Genomic DNA, 23,254 nt, shown 5'->3' with positions numbered 1-23,254 from the left:
TTTCTCGTGAAAAATAGGATTTAGCAATTTAATGGAACATTTTGACAGTATTGTGTGAAGATTAGTTTCAAAAAAAAGAATTATGCTAAATTCATCTCCTAAATCTGCTCTAATCTTAATGAAGAGACTGCTGTTCCTAGTGTGACCATAATTCAGTAAAACTCCTTTGTGACATATAGTTTAATTTATTTTGTTCTTCTTCATTTAGGCTTTTTTTCCCCAAATCACTTTTCTTCAGCTGCTTCACTATCCCTTGAGGACTAATGAGTGTATTTTATAATTGACCTGGAAAGTAAAGTACTGTTCCAGAGTTTTTGGAACTTTCTACAACCACTTTTATTGTGGAGCCCTTAAAATCAAATGTGATTCATGTAGAATGTGAATATCTGCCCTGAGAGAATTTAGAGTGTTCTTTACCAGACCACAGAGTTGATTAGTTTGGATACCAAGACACTCAATGGCTTTATCAATATTGAGGATCAATCACTGGAATTTATTAAGTGGTTACTGTGTGCAGAGCACTGTACTAAGTGCCTGGGAGAGTACAACAGGGTTAGTAGACACGTTCCCTGCCCATAGTGAGCTTACAATCTAGAGGGGGAGACAGACATAATTATAAATAAGAATAGTCCTTTAGGGCATCTCTTGCATCACAGCTTTCCGAAAGGCAGTGAGACTGAGAAGTAAATACCCAAATGGAAGGGTCAGACAGTTCCATGACAGGATGGGGCATTTTCTTCTGCAAAACCTTGATCAAGCTAAATCTTTCAAGGCTATATTATATACAAGCAGGTTATAGTGGCTCTATCGTTCAACAACTTATAGTTTTAATTACTTGGTCTCCCCATCTGCTGAGCAGAGGGCGTACCAGGGAAGAGGGAGGTGGGACTTTTTGATACACTCTGTAGGACTGTGCGGACTGTTCACCAGTTTCCTACAAAGCCAAAGCGTGGATGAAGGGGTGATTCATTCACATGCAGTTTTCACCCCTGGACCAGGGGAAGGAGGAGAGGTAGAGTGGCTCTGTGGGAGAAGGGGTTAGCATGCGGGTCGTGTCCAATGCTGAACCAAGGGACAGAAAGCTGTTCCAGCAGAAGTGAAGCAGAAAGGAGAGGAAGTAGAGGAAATGAGGGATAATTGAGGAAGGCTTCTTGGAGGAGGTGTGATTTTAATAAGTCTTTGGAGGTGGGGAGAATGGTGGTCTGTTGTATATGAAACGGGAGGGAGTTCCAGGCCAGAGGCAGAATGTGGGTGAGGGGGTTGGCAGCAAGGTAGACGAGATGGAGCTACAGTGAGTAGTTTGGCAATAGTACTAGTAATATTTATTGAGCACCCGTGTGCAAAGCACTGTACTATGTGCTGGGAAAAAAAATACAGGAATGAAAATTAGACATGGTCTCTGGCACTTAAGGAGCTCACAATCTAGGAAAAAGAGAGTTATACTAGAGGGGCAGAATGAGCATGCTGTGTTGTGGTAGGAAATCAGTGGTGGAGGATTGGAGAATATGCCCTTTACAGAAGCGCTATGAATATATATCCCAGCTCGGCCACTTGTCAGCTGTGTGACTTTGGGCAAGTCACTTCACTTCTTGGTGCCTCAGTTCCCTCATCTGTAAAATGGGGATTAAGACTGTGAGCCCCACGTGGGACAACCTGATTCCCCTGTGTCTACCCCAGCGCTTAGAACAGTGCTCGGCACATAGTAAGCGCTTAACAAATACCAACATTATTATTATTATTATATCTGTAATATCTTCGTTTTTATGAGTGTCTTTATCCCCCTCTAGACTATAAGATCATGGGCAGGAATCGTGTCTACCAACTCTGTTACATTGTACCCACCCAAGTGTTTAGTACAGTTTACATATAGTAAGCACCTAATAAATACAGTTATTGATTGAGGAAAGTGGTTGAATGCTTTAAAGCCAATGGTAAGGAGTTTGTTTGATGCAGAGTTGGGCAAGCACTAGAGGTTCTTGAGTGAGGAAACATGGACTGAAAGGTGTTTTAGAAAAAATGATCTGGGCAGCAGAGTGAAGTATGGACTGGAGGGCGGAGAGACAGGAGGCTGGGAGCTGCCTCATGCAGTAAAGGAGGGAGAGGGAAAGTACTTGGATCAGCATAGTTGCAGTTTGGATGGAGCAGAGAGAGTGGATTTTAGTGGTGTTTTTAAGGTAAAGCCAACAGGATTTGGTGACAGAATGTATATGTAGGTTGAGTGGAGAGATGAGTCATCCACTCCAACACCTCATGCAAATCATACCCCTGTGGTGGACTTGGTCAGACTATTAGCCTAAACTATAGAAAAGATATCTCCTAGTTTGGGAATTTACTCATCAAGATGGGAGGTGAGTGATTTAGAGACTATGACCACAATTTTTTTGAAAATGGTATTTGTTAAGCACTTACTTTGTGCCAGGCGTGGTACTAAGCACTGGGGTAGGTACAAGCTAATCAGGTGGGATGTAGTCCAGTTCTCATGTGCGACAGTGCTCTGCACATAGTAAGCACTCAAAGTAGGATTGAATGAATGACTCACAGTCTTAATCCCCGTTTTTTAAAGTTGAGGTAACTGAGGCACAGAGAAGTTAGGCAATTTGCCCAAGGTCTCACAGCAGACAAGTAAAGGATTTGGGATTAAAACCAGGTCCTCTGACTCCCAGCCCCATGCTCCTGCCACTAGGCCAAGCTGCTTCTGATAACTCACACTTCCCCAAAGAGAAATTCCTTTGTTTTCTAATTTTTGGAATTCACACATCTTGAGAGGCTTTGCTAGGGGCAAGAGTTGTGGTTTAGGTTAGGGGAGGAATGGAAGGTCCAGAGGGAATGAAGAAAAGGGGATTCCAGGGAGGAGATAGAATTTGAAGGGAGGCGTTAGAGGAGAAAGAATGTTTTTAGAACAGGGAAGAAAGGAGACATGTACAGTCAAAGGTGCAATGCAGTGTGAACATTAGTGGGAGGATGTGTTTGTCCCTGGGGAGGGAGTATGTACAAGGGTTGGAAGTGCTAAGGTGAGGTTATATATAGGCATAGGTGGACTAGGTGTGTAAATTAAAGCAGTGTAGTCTAGTGGAAAGATCACGGGCCTGGGAGTCAGAGGACTTGACTTCTTAATTCTGACTCTGCCACTTGTCTGCTGTGAGGTCTTGGGCATGTCATTTAACTGCCCTGTGCCTCAGTTGCCTCATATGCAAAGTGGGGGTTCAATACTTGTTCTCCCTCCCTCTTAATCTGTGAGCCCCATGTGGAACCTGATTATCCTGTATCTACCCTAGCACTTAGTATGCGGACAGGTGGCAGAGCCAGGGTTGGAATCCAGGTCCTCTGACTCCCAGGCCTGTGCTCTATCCATTAGGCCACACTGCTTCTCCAGCATGGCCTGTTATTTTTGAGTAATATTGAGGGCTATTTATTTGCTTTGGATGTCATCTTCAGTGTTAAATTTAAGTGTTCTAGACTGTAAGTTCATTCTAGTTTGTAAACTCGTTGTGGTCAGGGAACATATCTGCCAACTCTAGGGTATTGTACTCTCCCAGTCGCTTAGTACAGTGCTCTGCACATAGTAAGTGTGCAATAAATACCAAATATCAATAAATACTGGGTCCAATCCAATTTGCTTGTATCCATCCTAGTGCTTAGAACGGTGCTTGGCACATAGTAAATGCTTAACAAATACCATAATTATTATTATTGATGATGATACAGTGCTTGGCACATAATAAATGCTTAGTAAATGCCGCAGTTTATTAATATGTTAGTACATGGGACTTGGTATGCTAGGGCACCATGAATGATTTGCACCCAAAGAATTTATCATGCCTAGAACATTTTGGATGGGTTCAATTATTAATCTAGGAGTCGATTAATCATCACTTTTTTAAAAAAATCCCTTATCCTCCTTAATAAAAAAACAAAAACTATAAGCAGAGTCTTCTGAGGGTCTCTGGGAAGCTGTGTAGCCTAATAGAAAGAGCACGGGCATGGGAGTCAGAGGACCTGGGTTCTAATACCGACTTTGCCTCAGGTTTGCTGTGTGACCTGGGGCAAGTCTCCTAACTTCTCTTTGCTTCATTTACCTCATTTGTAAAATGGGGATTAAGACGGTGACCCCATGTGGGACAAGGGACTGTGTGTCCAACATGATTCACTTTTATCTACCCTAGTGCTTCGTATAGTGCCTGGCCTATAGTAAGCACTTAACAAACACTAAAAAAAACAAAAACAACAGCACAGTTTATCAGACTAAGAAGCAAAAAAAAATTGCAGGGTAAATGTGGAAGACCTGTTGTGCTTTTTAATAAAGATTCTAAAAGGGTGCCTTCTCAAAACCCTGATTTGAAATGTTCTTATTTGGCTTGATTTTTAGATCTTTCTGGTGGTTTTCAGTCTGACTCTTTCCCTTTCTTCTCCCTTTGCTCTCCTCACCACTTTTCTCCACATTCCCTCCCCTTTATTAATGTTACTAGTTCCTTCCTCTGTATTTGAAAGAGTAACTGCAACTCCTTTCCAATGGCCATTCTTATTGTATCCAAAACTGGGCAGTTTTGGTAAAGGAAATATTAGTCGGGCCTGTTCAGTAACCATTTCCCACCCTCTGTAAAGGGAGGATATTTTCCCCAAGGATTCCGTCTTCATGATTTCCAGAAAAAGAAAAATGCACTCTTGTTTTCAAACCAAATTAGTTTTCTTTTCTTCTCTGTCCTGCTCCCAGAGATTCGGTCGGGTGTAAGTCTGTGAGGAATCAGATTCACAGCAAAAAGCTTAAAAGAAAAACTAATTCTGACTTATTTGGCTATGCATGATTACATAGGTTAATGGGGAAATAACAGTTGAAGTTTCCCGAACGAAGACCGGCAGCAGTGCTTCTTATCAAACCATGGGTTCGATGAACTTGGTTGTGTCCAGAGAGGTTCCTTCCAGTGGCTTCATCAGTGAGACCTCTGATTATTGCAAATACAGTAATAACTCAGGTAAGTAGCAAAGTTTAGAAATCTGCAGAATACTTGGTCCAAATATATGTGTGTTTTGAAAGTCAAGGAAGATAGGGTGATTTAGTGGAAAGAACAAAGTGGGAGTCAGGAAACTTGGGTTCTGATCCCAGGTTTGCCGAGTGACCTTGGACAAGTCACTTATCCTCTCTGGGCCTCAATTTCATTATCTATAAAACAGGCAGAAGAAAGATTCCTGTTCTCCCCACTTGTTAAATTTGAGTACCTAGTGGAGCTGGAACTGAGTCCCATCTGCTTTTGTATCTGCCCTAATGCTTAGTACAGCACTTAGCTCCAAGGAAAGACTTAATAAATATTATTTTTATTATTATTATGATCATCATTAAGAACAATGATGATAATAAAGATACACGGTAATAGCATATGTTGAGAACAGCTTGGCCTAGTGGAAAGAGAACAGTCCTGGGAATAAGAAGACGTATGTTTTAATCCCAGCTCCACCTCATGTCTTCTCTGTGACTTTGAGCAAGTCACTAACTTCTCCGTGCCTCAGTTACCTCATTTGTAAATTGGGGATTAAGACTGAGCCCCATGTGGGTTGAGGACTGTGTCCAATCTGATTTTTTTGTATCTACCCCAGTGCTAATTAGAGTGCTAGCAAATAGTAAGCACTTAGCAAATACCATTAAAAATATATATGTGTTCAGGGCCTGTGGGACCATGGTAATCGCAGTATAACTCCAAGAGTCAGTAATTGTATGGCTATTCTTGGCCTTTATATCAGTAACACTGCAAAATCACAAAGGAAACATAAATTTTTGTGTGCACACGACAGAGAAGTAATTGTTGGTGACCAACAATAATAATGATAATTGCATTGATTAAGGACTCACTATCTGCCCAACACTCTCCGAAACGCTGGGGTAGATACAAAGTAACCAGATCAGACACAGTCCCTGCCCCACATGAGACTCACAGTCCAAGGGTGGATCAGACTTCAACCACACTTGCACATGGGTATAAAATCTGTACATTATTAGAATTTCTTTTTGGAGTCCAAGGCAAGCCAATTCTGTTTAAAGGCAGTGGGCTCCATGTCCTAGATTCCATAGAGCATCTTGCATATTTTAATTGCTTAAAAAGATTTTAAGTAATCATTTAAATGGGAACAACAGAGAGGCCTGTCAGTCATAAGACAATAGGAATTTCAAGTCAGCATTTCCGTGCAGTAGCATCGTCTCTCATAGTGATGCCATTGGTGGTTTATTGTTTTTCAAGAAAATGAGCAGCAAGAGGATGACAGTTATGATGACGATCCTCATGAGGATGAGGTGATCCAATCTCTCTTGGATGTTGTGGATGAAGAAGCCCAGAATCTCTTAAACCGCAGCAATGCATTGGCAGGTATAGTGAAATGATGGGAACGAGCTGGTTCCTTGGGCAATGTAACGATGTCTGATTCCAAGTAAAAAACAAGGAGTTAATCCAAGATAAATTACTTCATTTTTCCTCCCCCCGATATTCATCCAACACTAAGAAGCATTTGACACTGAGATACAACTCTTTGAGCCCTCCTTCCAAGAAAACTGCAGCTTCATGGCTTGCTTGTGGAGTTGGAGAATGTAGCACCCAAGAGTGATTGCTTTTTTAAAAAAAAGTCTTGTCCAGAGCCCTCCTTTCCAATTCATTTTTGTGCCATGTTGCTACCAGATCACTGACTTCCAGTAGAGTTATAGGAGGTGGGCTCATCAGGATAATGTGTGTAGTCTTATGTATCATCCATTGATTTTATGTCTTTTAATAAGTTCTCTGATGCTGTATGTTAAGGCTCTGTCTTCTCCGGCCACTTCTGAAATGTCTTTGGGAGTGAACAAAAAAATATCTTTGCACTTGGATTTCCCCCCTTATTTCACCGCTCTCTCAGCTCCACAGACTTATGTCCATATCTGTAAATTATTTATTTCTATAAATGTCTGTCTCCCCCTCTAGTCTATAAATGCTTAGTACAATGCTCTCCACAAAGTAAGCACTCAGTAAATGCCACTGATCGGTTGATTGATAAATTGAAATGTCGCTGCCTCTGTATCTAACTTCATTTGCTCTTGGCTTTCCATAATTCCACCATTTGTATCTTGCAGGCACGTTTCAAGCCAATGGGAAACTGGCAGATGAAAAAGCAGAGGACACGGACTGCGATGGTTCATCTCTGCCTGAAGACTTTCCTGAGGTAAATGCGATTTCCAAGAGTCAGAGACAGCTGTTAGTGCTCTTGGTGGTTTGACAAGACAGACTGATTTCCCAGGCAAACGGAGATTAAGTCCCACAGGGCCTTTTGCTTTGCCTCAACCCCTGCAGGCAAACTGTCCTTGCAGCTCTATTGGTAGCTGATTCAAACCTGACAACTGGGATCAGGCCTCCACCACAAAACTTCTTTTGAAAGATTCACAGTGGAATTATCTGGGCAATTGACCTTAATGCTCCACTGTGACCTGACTACTGAAATGTAGCCAGGCTTGACTGTCTTGCTGTTTCAGGAACAAAACTGAAAAGGCCAGTGCTTTATAAACATTGCTTCAGAGGGCCACTTCAGAGTTGTTTTAGTCATATCATGCCTTCTTCCGTGAGCTAGCTCTAACCAGGCACTAAACCCTACTCATAAAAGGGTATTCCCTCTGGAAAAAAGTGAGGTACAGTCTGGGGGAATGAGATGTGCTATTATGGGCCCATGCCTGTGGTAGAGGACTGGCTACTGTTTGGGGAAAAATGACCACTGCCAGCTAGCATCACTGGGCTCTGACAGGGTGCCATCAGGGTCAGGGGCACAGGTCAATTGGTAGAAGGGGTTATTATTTCTCCTAATTGAAAGTGAGCTCTTGCAACTCCGCATTGCAGTTCAGTAACCTCATTTTGATCTATCTCTGTCGCTAGCCCACAAAGATAAATGGCTGTGAAGAATACTGTGAAGATAAAGTGTTGAGCGACAGGTAAGATTGTTCAAGGAATGCTTAAGTGCTCAATTTAAAAAAGGAGGGATGCATCTGGCACTTAATAATCACATAACAAATGCCACAATTATTATTAATCATTAATGTTATGCCTTGGCTTGTCTCATTTAAGGTAGGGTTTATTCTAACAATCACCCCACAGCAGGCATATTTCTAATTTCAACCAGCTGCCCCCTAAGAAGACTTGTTGCTAAGGCTGGAGGATATCTGTCAGGAAACCTCTATCCATAATAATAGCCATTATTATGTTTATTAAGTAATTACTATGTACTATGTGTTACTATCATCCTAATTGCCAGGGTAGATACGAGATAATCAGTCCAGGACTAGAATTATTAGCATTCAGTGAGAGCTGATATATCAGGATAGGCCAGTGATATTTAGTAAGTGCACACTTACTGTGTGCAAATCAAAATGCTAAGTGCTTGAGAGAGTACAGCATGACCTTGTGGAAAGAGCATAGGGCTGGGAATCGGAGGACCTAGGTTCTAATCCCAGCTCCACCACTTCTCTGTCATGGGACCCAGGGCAAGTCACTTAATGTTGGTATTTGTTAAGCGCTTACTCTGTGCAGAGCACTGTTCTAAGCGCTGGGGTAGATACAGGGTCATCAGGTTGTCCCACGTGAGGCTCACAGTCTTCACCCCGTTTTCCAGATGAGGTCACTGAGGCCCAGAGAAGTGAAGTGACTTGCCCACAGTCACACAGCTGACTTCTCTGTGCCGCATATCCCTCATCTGCAAAAGGGGGATTACGGTACTTGCTAAACACTTACTGTGTGCAAGCACTGTTGTGAGCACTGGGGTCGATACAGGTTAATCAGGTTGGTGATAGTCCCTGTCCCACATGGGGCTCACAGTCTCAATTCCCATTTAACAGATGAGGTAACTGAGGTACAGAGAAGTGAAGTGACTTGCCCAAGGTCACAGCGGACAAGTGGCAGAAGCGGAACTAGAACCCATGACCTTCTGACTCCCAGGCCCAAGCTCTATCCACCACGCCAGGCTGCTTCTCACTTGTACTCCTCCACGGGCTTAGTACAGTGCTCTGCACAAAGTAAGCGCTCAATAAATACGATTGATTGAGCAAGAATCCCTTCTTTGAATCTAAAAGGCTCTATCCAGCTTACTGATTAGCTCTCATGCCCTGAGAGTTCTGGGAAATTCAGTGCCCAGACAGCAGGTGACTTTCAGCCACTTGAAGTCACTTTCACCTCCTGAATCCAGTCAGTCTAGGCTCCTCCAACAACAGGCGAATGAAGCAGTTTACCTCATCCACAGATGCTGTCACAGACCAGCGATTCACCCTTACACCTTACAAACAAATGGCCCTGGGTTTGTCCGTTTGTTTTTTTTTAAATTAGTAACTTTCAGGAGTCCTATATAGAGTATCCTGTAAGAATTCTGAGAAAATCAGAAGCGTTGGAGGTCTGAACTCCATTTTCATTTTGTGTAGCAATGAAAAAAACACAATGCTTTGTTTTTTTTATAGATTACCTCCAAAACCCGTGGGGAAAAATGTTGACGAAGATGAAATTACTTGGGGGAGTGATGACTTACCAATTGAATCAGTAAGCCAGGAGCATCCTGCTGAAGGTAAGTACTGGAATACCAGTCTGGCTTATGAAAATCAACTGATGAAAGCTGAAGAATATGGAATCTGAACTTTTTATGGTATTTATAAAGCATTTACTCTGTGCCAGGCACTGTACTAAGCACTGGGGGAGATACAAGATAATCAGATCGGACACAGTCTGTGACCCATATGGGACTCACTGTCTTATTCCCCATTTTACAGATGAGAAATCAAGTGAAATTAATATTTTACTGTATCTGCTCTTGGGATGTAGTGCACTTACCTAGCCCGTTGTCTGCATAATTAGCCTTTGTAAAAATATTTTTAGTTCCATAAAACACAATAAGCCACTAAACACCTTGCGGTAAATACTGTGAGATGATTCAAGTGACAATTGTCTTTATTATTTTATTATCTTACAGTGAAGAGAATAAAGAAAACCACACTGAATAGCTCTTTATATAGATTTGGCTGGGTGTGGCAGTGAATATTGTGTGGAGAGAGGGGTGTGTTGGGAGGCGGGGGAGGGAATTGGCCAGTAGCATCAAAGCCCTTCAGAGTTGTCCCAACGTGTCTGTGTTTAGCGCATTGCATGAGTAAACCACCCTTTCAGCTAAGTTGGAATGCATTAGTTTTGGGTCTGGGTGTCAGTCAGATCCAGTTCTTTCACTGGAACAAATACCCGCCTCGTTCTGTGATCCTTCTGCCCAGTTAATCTGCTGCTTCTGGCCTCGACACTATTGGCCCAGACTCTGCAACTGAAATAGTGAAAATGGTGCAGAAGGCCCCCTGGACATCAGATTGATTCTTCAGCATCATTACCAGTAGTATTTATGGAGCATTTATGTGCAGAAGCAGCGTGGCTCAGTGGAAAGACCATGGGCTTTGGAGTCAGGGCTCATGAGTTCGAATCCCAGCTCTGCCACTTGTCGGCTGTGTGACTGTGGGCAAGTCACTTAACTTCTCTGTGCCTCAGTTCCCTCATCTGTAAAATGGGGATGAAGACTGTGAGCCCCACGTGGGACAACCTGATTCCCCTATGTCTACCCAAGCGCTTAGAACAGTGCTCGGCACATAGTAAGCGCTTAACAAATACCAACATTATTATTATTATTAGAACACCGCTAAGCACTTGGGAGAATACAGTACAACAGAGTTGAGAGACACATTCCCTGCCCACAACGAACTTACAGTCTAGAGGGGGAGACAGACATTAAGATTCAGGTCCTAAAGCATTCGGGTCCAATTCCAATAATGTAAACTATGGCATGAGTAAGCTAAAACGAACTCACTTTCTGTTGTTACCTCTGGGAGAAAGATGGCCTGATTTTTAAAATGTGATCTCGTCCTGCTAGATTGTCATCCGCTTTTGACCAACGAAGAGCTCGCCGCCCTCCCCATCGTCAGAGTGATTCCTTCTGGCAAATATACTGGCTCGGGTTTGAAATCGGTCATTCGGATGTTGCGGGGTCTCCTGGACCAAGGGATTCCTTCCAAAGAACTGGAGGTAAGAAGGTGGTTCTGACAGTCTTTTGTGAAAAGAAATGCTTGTGTGCATGCACATATGTATGTTTGGGTCCCCAGAATCCCTGGTAATGGGAAGCAGCACAGCCTAGTAGATAGAGCACAGGCCTGGGAGTCTGAAGGACCTGGTTTCTAATCCCAGCTCTACCACTTGTCTGCTGGGTGACCTTGAGCAAGTCACTTCACTTCTCTGGGCCTCAGTTACCTCATCTGTAAAATGGAGATTAAAACTGAGAATCCTACGTGGAACAGGGAATGTGTCCAACTTGATTTGCTTTTCTCTATCCCATAGTAAGCACATAACAAATACCATAAAAACAGTAATACTATAGCAAAAGCTTAGTTTTCCAGCATGCCAGAGGAGAGTGGGGAGCGCTGGTTACTCCAATTCTGGCTAATTAAGAAGCAGGGCTGTCCCAGGGAAAGGAGCTTTGAAGTGTCCTAGAGGGCTGCTAGAACTGCAGAATTAGGGCTTCATTTCCTTTCGCCCTAGGGAGGAAGGACTGCACAGGGCATCACAGAGGAGATAAAGCTCACTGATTGGTTAAATCTTGGCTGGGCTGTAGTTTAGGAGTTCAGTAGAGATGCAGAAGTACAGCCTCTGGAATTCCAATCCCAAACAGAGTAGCTTTGCCCAGGTCAGTCCTGCTGGGCACTCTGACCCTACTTGCATTTTAGGGGACTTAGAGAAATGGCCTATGTGGAGAAGCATAAAAAAATGGAGATGTACATATCCGTAATTTATCTTAATGTCTGTCTCCCCTCTAGACTGTGAGCTCGTTATATTGTCCTCTCCCAAGCACTGAGTAAAGTGCTCTTCACACAGTAAGCACTCAATAAATACGATTGACCTACTGATATACTGCCTAGACTCTGGGAATAGTGTGAAGCACTCCCTGGGGCTCCCCAGGCACTGGGACATTGTAAGCACTTGGCTGGGGAACAAGTTCTATCTTCCCAAGCACTCAGTATAGTATGTGGCCCTGAATAGATACCCTCTAAATGCCGTGACTACTATTACATCAGTGTTCCAAGAGCAGACTTGGAGATGGCCCTGATGTTAGATTTATGGAAAGAATAATAATAAAAATAATCATGGAAGGTGTACTATAACACAAGTTTTCCTGAGTGGGATGTTTTCCAAAATCATAACCCCCTCATAGTAGGTGAACTGACTCGACTGTAAGCTCCTTTTGAGCAGAGAGTGTGTCTATCAACTCTTATATTGTACTCTCCCAAGCACTTAGTACAGTGTTCTGCACTCAGTAAGCACTCAGTAAATACCATTGATTTCACTGTTATGAACTTCTGGTCCAGGCAAAACAGCATGGCCTAACGGAAAGAGTACGGGCCTGGGAGTCAGAGGACCTGGGTTTGATTCCAGCTCTGCCACTTGTCAGCTGTGTGACCTTGGGCAAGTCACTTAGCTTTCCTGTCCCTCAGTGTTTCATCTGTAAAATGGGCCTTAAATACCTGCTCTCCCTCCTACTTAGTCTGTGAGCCCCGTTTGTGCCTGACCAGATTATTTGACATCTACTCCAGTGCATAGTACAGTGTTTGGCACATAGTAAGTACTTAACAAATACGACAGTTGTTATTAGGAAAAATCCACGGAGAAAATCGCAGAGAATGAACTTTCACTTTCCCGAAAAAAAGGGTGAAAATCCTTTGTCTCCTTATCCCAACCCTCTTCCCAGTCCCTCCCCGCCCTCTGTCCCTGATTTTGCTGCTTCTAAGGGACAAGGTGTCCTGGTACACAACTCCCAGGACAACATATATTGCAGCCTCATCCCGAGTAAGCAGTCGGCGTCTCTCAGGGCTTATGTGAGTGGAGTCATATTTTTTTTCATGGTTAAGCTCTTACTATGGATCAGGCACTCTACTAAGCACTGGGGTAGATACAAGCTAATCAGTTGGGGCACAGTGTATATCCCACATGGGGCTTACAGTGTTAATCCAGAAGCAGCATGGCTCAGTGGAAAGAGCACGGGCTTGGGAGTCAGAGGTCATGGGTTCAAATCCCAACTGTGCCACTTGTCAGCTGTGTAACTGTGGGCAAATCACTTAACTTCTCTGGGCCTCAGTTACCTCATCTGTAAAATGGAGATTAAGACTGTGAGCCTCACATGGGACAACCTGATTACCCTGCATCTGCCCCAGCGCTTAGAACAATGCTCTGCACATAGTAAGCACTTAACAAAAACCAACATTATTATCATTATTACTATGGGGCTCACAGTGTTAATCCTCATTTTACAGATGAGGCACAGAGAAGTGAAATGATATGCCCAAGGTCACATAGCGGACAAGTGGCAGAGCTGGGATTAGAACCCAGATCCTTCTGGCTCCCGGGACTCTGCTGTAGTCACTAGGCTATGCTTCTTCCCAATTCATATTCCATCCGAATTGCTCTGTAGTAGGGAAAAGGTGAAGAAAGGAAGCATCTGTTGAACAGTCGCCACAGATTTTACCAAATTTAGGATTCCCAGGATTCCTGAACATAGAAAAGTTTCCAAAGGTCTCACAGCTGTGGAAAATTGAGGGAAAGCCCTGACAAAGGCAAAATAGAAATCCACCTTGTAATTACTCTTAAAAGACGTTTTTGGTTGGCAACATGTATCAAATTGAAGAAATTGCTCTTGTACCAACATGTTGCAGAAATGCCGTGCCCTAATTGGTACTGTGGTCTGCCTGGGGACTATTGCCTCGTCAGTTTCCCGGTTTAATTGCAAGAGCACCTCTGTTCCCCAGTGTAGTCTAGTAGAAGAAGCACAAGCCTGGGAGTTAGACGACCAGGGTTCTCTTCCCAGTGTGACCTTGATCAAGTAATAATAATAATAATTGTGGTATTTGCTAAGCACTTACTATGTGCCAAGCACTATTCTAGGTACAAGGTAGTCAGGTGGGATACAGTCCCTGTCCCTCATGGGGCTCACAGATTAAATCCCCATTTTATAAGGGAGGTAGCTGAGGCCCAGAGAAATGAAGTGACTTACCCACATCCACACAGCAGACGTGTTGCAGAGCCAGAATTAGGACTTACCTCCTCTGACTCCCAGGCCCATGTTCTCTCCAGTAAGCCATGCTGCTTCTCACTTCTCTGTGCCTCAGTTCTCTTATCTGCAAAATGGGGATTTTCTGTTCTCCCTCTGACTTAGAATGTGAGTCCCATGCAAGACCTGATTATCTTGTATCTGCCCCAGGACTCAGTACAGTGCTTGGTAATATAGTAAGTGCTTAACAAATACCACCTGTGACATCTGACTCTTTGCTTCCAAGCCCTGAGGTAGATTTGCTTTTCACCAACTTAATACAGTTTTGGAAGTGCATACTGAAGTTTCTGCTTGCCTCAACCCATTTTCTTGGATTTTGTTTTTCTGCCTACAGAATCTTCAAGAATTAAAACCTTTGGATCAGTGCTTGGTTGGACAGACTAAGGAGAACAGGAGGAAGAACAGATATAAAAACATCCTTCCTTGTACGTTTTAACAAATTTAGTAACATACTTGAGCACTCTTGAGCAGAATATGTTAATCATTTAGTTGATAGTATTTATTAAGTGCTTACTGTGTACCGAGCACTGTACTGAGGTCTGTACATGTGAAGAGAAGCAGCGTGACTTAGTGGGAAAACCACAGGTCTGTGAATTAAAGGACCTGAATTCTAGTGCTAGCTCTGCTCCTTAACTTCTCTATGACCTTGGGCAAGTCACTTTACTTCTCTGTGCTTCAGTTTCTTCATCTGTAATATGGGGATTCAATACCTATTCACCCTCCTATTTGAACTGTAAGTCCCATGTGGGACAAGGTCTGTATCCGACCTGATTGACTCATATCTACCCCAACACATGGAACAGTGCTTGACACACAGTGAACGCTTAACCAATATCATAATCATTGAACGAATTGTCAAGATTCCAGGGTCCTCAAGGGTAGGATTCTGACCTGCTTATTCTGTTGTGCTTAGTCCCGAGTACTTGGTACAGTGCTCTGTTCCCAGTACCTGTCTCTGTGTCAGCTTTTGGTCTCTCTCATTCACTCTGTCTTAATAGGAAAAAATAATTGAGTCACTAGGATACTCAGATGTGAATTGCATTGCCACGGTTTACCCACATGAGGGCCATTTTGGACAAAGTGCAGGGATTCAGAGATAAAAGGTCCCATATAACTCCCTGGTCTCTGAAAATAGGGTATCAATTTGGGTCTAACTCTCCCTGCTACCAATTTACCCGTAAGGTTTTCTGAATTTCTTTTGTAATACTTCATTTGCAAGGTTGGACTTTGTATTACTGCTGTCTGTCTCCCTTTCTCTCTCCTCCCTCCTCCTTAATTTGAACCTAGTCTGTAAACTACCATTTTAAATAACCCTGACTTCTTCTCTACATTATTCTATTTAAAGAACTGATAAGAAGTTGAAATTTAAAGAATCTGATAAAAATCCCCAGCTGTGTCAGCTTCTAAGGTAATATAAATGATAGGGTGAGATTGGGTGATAAGTGCCCTATAATTAAAAGAGTAAGGTGGTGACTTGATTGTGGGTTGCTAAGTTTTATTTCCTCTAAAAGTAACCCACATGGCAAAATGCCTAAAAAAAAGGAACGTTAATTCCAGTTTGGGCTGCAGAATAAACAGTGTGTGACTTAGGTAATGACTGAAAGAATTTATTCCATCCCAACCATGGAATTTGGTTCTATACCACCTGGTCAGTAGCTGCTGGTTTTTATTCTGTAGAAGGCTGTATAGTACTATTGTTGTTATTATGAATTGTCTTACTTATGGGAAAGTTAGGTTATTCGGATATGATTTAATTATTCCAGTTACCCAAATTATTAAAAAGCTATCAGTCTTATTACAGTCCATCTCAACGCATCTCATAGAAATGCATTTCGTCAACGAAAATGCATTTCTTTGTTGCTCTGCCGTGACAAAATGAAATTGTTCATGTTGGTCACGGCAGCGGAATGCATGATATGTTTGTGTGCAGAGCTGTGTGTAAATAGTATCATTTTGGGGGCTGGGAAATCACAGATGATGCTACGAGGGTACCTCTTGGAGCAGAAGGTGGATATATCAACGCCAGCTTTGTTAAAGTGCCAGTGGGAAAAGAGGACTTTGTGTATATCGCCTGCCAAGGACCTCTCCCAACTACAGTCGCAGATTTTTGGCAAATGGTTTGGGAACAAAACTCGACCGTGATTGCCATGATGACCCAGGAAGTGGAAGGAGAGAAGATAAAATGCCAGCGGTACTGGCCAGACATCCTAGGCCAAACGACAATGGTCAACAGTAGCCTCCGGCTTGCCCTCCTGAGAAAGCAGCAGCTGAAGGGCTTTGTTGTTCGAGTCATGGAGCTAGAAGATATTCATGTAAGTGAAATATAGGTCGATTTACCCACTTTCTCAAAAGCTTTTAATATATATGTTAAGTAACGATTCTTCTTACTTGCACCTATTGGAAAGTTTCAGGTTGCAATTGTCGATGTGGCTGTTTTCGTAGTTGCTTTAACATGCTGGATGTGTCGTCCCATTTAGACATGTGAGGTACGACGCGTTTCTCACCTGAATTTCACCGCCTGGCCTGACCACGACACACCTTCCCAGCCGGACGACCTGCTCACATTCATCTCGTACATGAGACACATCCACACGTCGGGCCCGATCATCACTCACTGCAGCGCCGGCATCGGACGTTCCGGAACTCTCATTTGCATAGATGTGGTCCTGGGGCTCATTAGCCAAGATCTGGAAGTGAGTATCTGGTTCTGGGGAGAACTGGGCCTTGGGCTAGTCGAGTTGTATCCAAGATGATGGGAGCGTCAATGATGCCCTGCCTTGTTTGGGGACATGTTTCTGTTGTTTGGGTGGTTGGCTGAACAAAAGCTGGGCTCCTTTAGGATCCGGAAGCTTCCAGGCAGTAATCAAGAGAATCAAAAATGCCCATGGAGAAGAAAAAACAACAATGTGGCCTAGTGGAAAGAGCACGGACCTAGACTGTATGCTGGTGTGGGCAGGGAATATGTCTTTTATATTGTTGTATTGGACTCTCCCAAGCGCTTAGTACAGTGCTCTGCACACAGTAAGTGCTCAATAAATACGATTTACTGACTTGTCTGCTGTGTAATTATGGGCAAGTCACTTTGTGCCTCAGCTACCACGTCTGTAAAATGAGGATTAAATCCATCAATGATTTAATCAAATTTATTGAGCACTTACTGTGTGTAGAGAACTGTACTAAGCGCTTGAAAAAATACAGTACAACAGAGTTGGTAAACACATCCCTCCCCACAATGAGCTCAAGGTCTAGAGGAAATGAAGAGGCGGGAGTTGGAAAGAGCAGCCATCATGACAGAGGAGAAATAGAGAAAGGGAAAATTGAGGAAAAGACGTTTGTTGCTCCCCTGCTGTGAAGGGAACTCTGTCATCAGCGGTCTGCAAGTACAGTGCCTGGCATACAGTAAGCACTTAACAAGTACCATCATAAAAAGATAATTTTCCATATTTCTCTTTCAAGGCACTGCAAGCAGTTTAGCAATAGCTTACGTGAATCTTTACAATGCCTGTGAGCTAGTTAGAAGGCCCAAATTTTTACCCCACTTTTAGTGACGTGAGAACAAAATCACAGAGATGTTGTGAGCTGCCCTTAGTCACAGTAACTAAGTCAGCTAGAATATACTAAGTAGGGAATAAAAAAATGAAAGGTTTAATGGGCTATGGGAACCAAACAGAGAAATTGTTTCTACATTCAAACAGATTTTAGCACACTTTCTAACTCCAACACAAAAGCAGTATATAATTCTACATTATATCAGTCAATAAAGAGTATCAGAAACGTAGTTCCCACAAAAACGTTGACCAATCTCCTTTCTCCCCAGTAAGTTCAGAGGTAGTAAAGTAAATAAAACCTACTCCTTTGCTTCCTGGAACCGGGTCAGGCTTAAGCTATTCCCTGCAGGAGGCAGCAGGGGTCATTGAGGGAAAATCCTGCATCCTCCCTAGAATATTGCACGGTGAAAAAAATAAATCGTATTTACTGAACACTTACTCTGTGCAGAGCACCATACAAGCACTTGGGAGAGTACAGTATAACGTGGGAGACCCACAATGAGCTTAAAGTGTAGAGAGCGAGATAGACATTAATGTAAATAGATAAATAATGGGTCTCTACATAAGTGCTGTGGGGCTGAGGGAGGGTTGAATGAAGAGTGAAAATCCAAGTGCAAGGGTGATGAAATATTCATGTTCCCTGGGAAGTCAGGGGAGGAGGGGCCAGAAGGAAGGTGAGAGTCTGCTGGTACCGAAGGATTTTTGGGGGGAGGTATAGGAGAGAGGTGGTGTCATTCATCAGGAGCCTGCCCCCCTCTTGCCTACTGGGGTGGGATTCATTCCTTCATTCGTTTGTACTTATTGAGCCCTTGCTGTGGCCTAGGAAGCACGGGACTGGGAGTCAAAGGATCTGGGTTCTAATCCCAGCTCCGCCACTTACTGCGTGACCTTGGGCAAATCATTTAACTTCCCTTGGGCCTCGGTTTTCTCATCTGTAAAATGGGGGTTCAATACCCATTCTCCTTCCTACTTAGACTGTAAGCCCCATGTAGGATAGGGAATGTGTCCAATCTATATATACTGTATCTATTGCAGCACTTAGTACAGTGCTTAGCAATAGCACATTATTATAAAGCCCCCTTACTGGCTGTTTCTGCTAACGGAGCTTGTACCTTTTGTTGATTTGGCAGTTTGATATCTCGGATCTGGTACGCACAATGAGGCTGCAGAGACACGGAATGGTGCAGACCGAGGTAAGCTTTGGTGCCACCCAGAGGGAAACGTTCGGTGGGAAACATGTGCCAGGGGCTGAGGAAGACTCGATCCGAAAAGTTTCTGTCAAGATTCTCCTCCACTTAGGGGCTCTTACATTGGGAAGAACATAGTGGTATTTCTTATGTCGTCAATACTCATTTGTTGATGGCGGGCCACCTCAGAATAGCCAAAAGCGGAAACGAAGACTCCCCGAAATTCACCTGGGCCCTGGATTTTCTTGGTTGGCCATCTACAGCACAAGTTCCCTATGGAGAGCAAGTAGCGGAGCATTCGGCCCCATTCTGAAGGGTAGACACTGCCTTTGAATAGGTTCACATTTCTGTGCCTGATTGATCAACAAGAACTGAGTTTATCAGTCTTGAACAGGGAGATTTTATCACTTTCTTGCCATACTGTAATTGTAACTGAGCCCTTGTGTACGAGAGCAGACACAGGGCTTTAATAGGCTGTAATTTTCCTGCGAGCCCCTCAGCGGCAGGCGTTTCGTGGGCTCGGTTAAGTTCCTGAGGCCCTTCCACACGTTTGCTAGCTGCGGCTAACTGACCCCGAAAATGAACCCATGAGGCCCCCAGGACCACCTTCGTACCCCCACAACCGAGAGCTAAGGCTCTCTGACTTACAAAGCCCAACATCCGTTAGCCAGCGCAGCCTCAGTCATGTGAACTCATGTAACTGGGGCTCTTTAATACACCAGAGTTCTCCTGCTTATGATTCTGGGATCTAATAGGACCCTTTCATTCATTGTCATATTTATTGAGTGCTTAACTGTGTGCAAAGGACTGTACTAAGCGCTTGGGAGAGTGCAATGTAACCCTCAGACCTGGGGGTGTTTCCTCCTGTTCCCAGAGGTCAGAGACCCTAACGTACCAGCCAAAGGAAGCAGCATCCCTTGGATCATGTGGAAAATCCATTTCGTTTGCCAGGAAACAGATGCTGTTATGGATGTGCAGCCTTTAATTCATGGAATAATGCTCAGTGTGGAAATGTTTCCCCTCCAAAATTTGTAGTTTCTATGTAAAATTTTTCCTTTTAAAGAAGTTTCTTATTCAGTTTTTGATGGAACTTAGAAATGATACTTTTGCCTTTAGTTGCTTTCAGTCCACATATTGTATTTATTGGTGTTTATTGAGCACTTATTATGGGCAGAGCACTCTACTAAGCACTTGAGAGAGTACAGTACAACAGAATTAGTGGACATGCTCCCTGTCCATAACAGGCTTGCAGTCTGGGGTGAGGGGATTTCATCTGAATGATTTTGATGAAGCTATAGGTTCTGTGAAAATCCAACTTTAAATATAAAAATGACCATTCGTTGCCTTCCAAGAGAGGGGAAAAAAAGGGAGATGATACAAATCAGCTCGTTCTGGGGTTTTGGCCTTTATGACTCGATATCCTTTCCAGTGGTTTTGTCATATTAAGGTAGTCCAGGCTGGATAATTAGAGCCCTGATTTAATAGGTCACATTGGCGTTGGACTGTGGAATTTGCCCATCCATGAACAGCAAGCCACTGGTTTGGCTACTCTGAACTTGGATCTTGTCCTAGCATATACATGTGGCATGCTTTTAACAGTCCCCTAGACCGTTGTAAGCTCTTGGTTTGGAACGTGTTTAACAACTCTATCGAATCGTACTCTCCCAAGTGCTTAGTACAGTGCACTGCACACAATAAGCACTCAGAAAGTATCACTGATTAACTGATTCTGTCGTAGAGCCAAGCACTCAGTTGGTGCTCAATATAAACAACTCATTTATTGTGTTTCCCTCTTACAGGATCAGTATATTTTCTGCTATCAGGTGGTCCTGTATGTTCTACGACGACTTCAGGCAGATGAAGAACAGAAAGACAGAAATAATGGCATCTAAAATGCTTAAGGAAAGGGAAGAGTCTCACATCTTCTATTTGTTCAAATAGTTCGTGCCTTAACTCTATTGACTGTTTCTCTAATAGTGTCTGTTTAACTTGGAGTAAATGGTGAAGGATCAGACAGTTCAGTGCCACTGTAGACAGTCCCCCCGAGAGGGAGGGTTTTCCTGTATAGCAGTAAATAGTATTTAATAAGCTGCATTTTTTGCAGCTTCTTTAATCTATTAAAATGTATTAAAATTAATCTAACAATACCTTCTGCAGTTATTAAGCTGCCTTTTTTGTGTTTTGACACTGGGGGAATTAAGGCAGTATTTTATCACAGAGGACTTTTGTTACAGGGACATTTTATTAGTCTTTTTATGACATCAAGCTTGTTTATGGCAAGTTTCAGTATTTTAATTAGGTAGAATGATTTTATAGGGAATACTTGAAACCAGTATTTAAGCTTTGAGACAATTATCGGCATAGAAACGGTAGCAAACATTTACTGTAATTATCGGTTTATAATGTTTACTTTATAGAATTTCCTGTATATATTTTTATTCTTTTACCTGAAAAATTGAATTATCGGGTGTCTGTCTGAAATGGATGTGGCATCTCCGCTTTGTAAATAAAAACAGTACTTCAACACACGGCATACTAAGGGAAAACCAGATGTGGGTTAATGAGATGTTTTCTGTGTGATTGGGTCATGGATGGACCTCAGCCACATTTGAAAATAAATGATGGATCGTTGTGGCCAAGAGCTCCTTCCTTCCCATTGCATTCTGAGAGTTCTGACTCAACTCTACACCACCAGTAAACCAGGGGAAGCAGTGTGGCCTAATGAATAGAGCCTGGGCCTGGGAGTCAAAAGGCTCTGTGTTCTAATCCCAGCTCTGCCACTTGTTTGCTGGGTGACCTTGGGCAAATCACTTTGCTTCTCTGTGCCTCAGCTCCGTCATCTGTAAAATGAGGGTAAAGACTGTGAGTCCTATCTGGGACATGAACTGTGTCCGATCTGATTAGCTTGTATCTACCCTGGTGCTTAGAACAGTGGTTGGCACATAGTAAGTGCTTAACAAATACCATTTAAAAAAAAGGAATTCTTGGGTCTTGGTGTAGGCTGAGATCCGAGCTGTGAAGTTTCTCTTAGTAATAGGTTCAAGCTCAGATGCACAGTGTGCGTTATGTCAAGGCTAAATGCCTTTGACTGGGTTAGGTTTCCTCTGGCCTGGAGATAGGCGATTGGATTTCTCCAGACCCCTGAGTTGGAAAACTACAATTTCCAACCACTATCAAACAGATGAGACCAGCAATCTTCCCTATATCCTTCAGGGAGGAGTAGCACACTCCAGGAACTTGTCTGTCCCCATTTCTTCCTCATTCCTACTCATCTAGGCCACCTTGCAGATCAGTCACTTGTATTTATTGAGCCCTTACTGTATGCAGAGCACTGTACTAAGTGCTTGGGAGAGTCCAATGTGACAGAGCTCTAGACTGTGAGCTCATTGTGGGCAGGAATGTCTGTTTGCTGTTGTGTTGTACTCTCCCAAGCGCTTAATACAGTGCTTGGCACACAGTAAGGGCTCAAAAAATATGATTGAATGAATGAAAGAGTTGGTAGGCATGTTCCCTGCACACATGGAGCTTGCAGTCTAGAGGGGAACCTTAAGAGAAATAAATCAATGACAGATATGTACATAAATGTTGGGGGAGCTGAGGGGTTGGGGGAAAGGGAGCAAATCCAACTGCAAGGGTAACACAGAAAGGAGTGGGAGAAGAGGCAATGAAGGCTTGGTCAGAAAAGGCCTCCTGGAGATGTCTTCACTCTCCCCACCTTTCCATTCTTGTCGATTATCTGTCGGATATGAAGAGGGAAGGTGTTCCAAGGCCAGAGGAAGGATATAGGCGAGAGGTTGGCGGTGAGCTAGGTGAGATCAAGGTACAGTAGGTAGGTTGGCATTAGAGGAATGAAGTGTGCAGGCTGGGTTGGAGTCGGTTGGGTCCTGTTGCTGTTTCTGGTTCAATCTGGTGCCATCCCCACCCCCAACTTCTCAGACCTGTCCCTGAGAGCCTGAGGGCCCCACTTTTGAGGAAAGGCTCCCACTTATAGCCCTATCCATGCCAATGATGTCCCATTTTAAGCTCTTGGATGGGGTCCCTTCCTCTGGCATAACAAATTCCTCCCCAGCCCAAAGAAGCCGAACTTATTAAGCCCAGATTTCTTGGCTGGGCTTGAGTAGCAGGGCCCTCAGTACTTGGAGCCGCTACAGCTAGAGGACGTCAGCAGTCATATGAGGCAGCCAGAGGTCTTGGGCCTTTAAGGCTCAGTGGATCGCATGCTGATTGCAACTCAGTTCACCGGAAAACCTCATGAAGTGGCTTCTTTTTTTATATATAGTAATTAAGTGCTTCCTAAGTGCCAGGCACTGTACTAAGCATTGGAATAGCTACGAGTTAATCAGGTTGGACACAGTCCCTGTCCCACATGGGGCTCACAGTCTTAACCCCCATATTACAGATGAGGTAGATGAG

At 43.4% G+C, this 23,254-nt stretch overlaps 1 protein-coding gene across 8 annotated transcripts in view; it reads left to right on the top strand.

Annotated features, from left to right (window-relative positions):
• PTPN13 (protein tyrosine phosphatase non-receptor type 13) overlaps positions 1–21,477 on the top strand; it is a 148,705-nt gene extending 127,228 nt beyond the window's left edge. For all 8 annotated transcript variants that reach the window (XM_029076672.2, XM_029076674.2, XM_029076675.2 and 5 more), the window contains 11 exons: positions 4,811–4,970; positions 6,228–6,353; positions 7,088–7,176; positions 7,878–7,933; positions 9,446–9,549; positions 10,885–11,036; positions 14,441–14,531; positions 16,081–16,418; positions 16,584–16,799; positions 18,785–18,847; positions 20,641–21,477. In XM_029076672.2, the coding sequence (XP_028932505.1) occupies positions 4,811–4,970; positions 6,228–6,353; positions 7,088–7,176; positions 7,878–7,933; positions 9,446–9,549; positions 10,885–11,036; positions 14,441–14,531; positions 16,081–16,418; positions 16,584–16,799; positions 18,785–18,847; positions 20,641–20,733 (1,488 nt within the window). In that variant the 3' untranslated portion in view covers positions 20,734–21,477. The remainder of the gene's footprint in view (positions 1–4,810; positions 4,971–6,227; positions 6,354–7,087; positions 7,177–7,877; positions 7,934–9,445; positions 9,550–10,884; positions 11,037–14,440; positions 14,532–16,080; positions 16,419–16,583; positions 16,800–18,784; positions 18,848–20,640) is intronic.
• The last annotated feature ends 1,777 nt before the right edge of the window (positions 21,478–23,254 follow it).

The sequence above is a fragment of the Ornithorhynchus anatinus genome, chromosome 12, assembly GCF_004115215.2.
Source record: "Ornithorhynchus anatinus isolate Pmale09 chromosome 12, mOrnAna1.pri.v4, whole genome shotgun sequence".
In the NCBI taxonomy this organism is placed as follows: domain Eukaryota; kingdom Metazoa; phylum Chordata; class Mammalia; order Monotremata; family Ornithorhynchidae; genus Ornithorhynchus; species Ornithorhynchus anatinus.
Note: the sequence above shows the minus strand (reverse complement) of the source record. Positions and strands in the feature narration are given on the sequence as shown.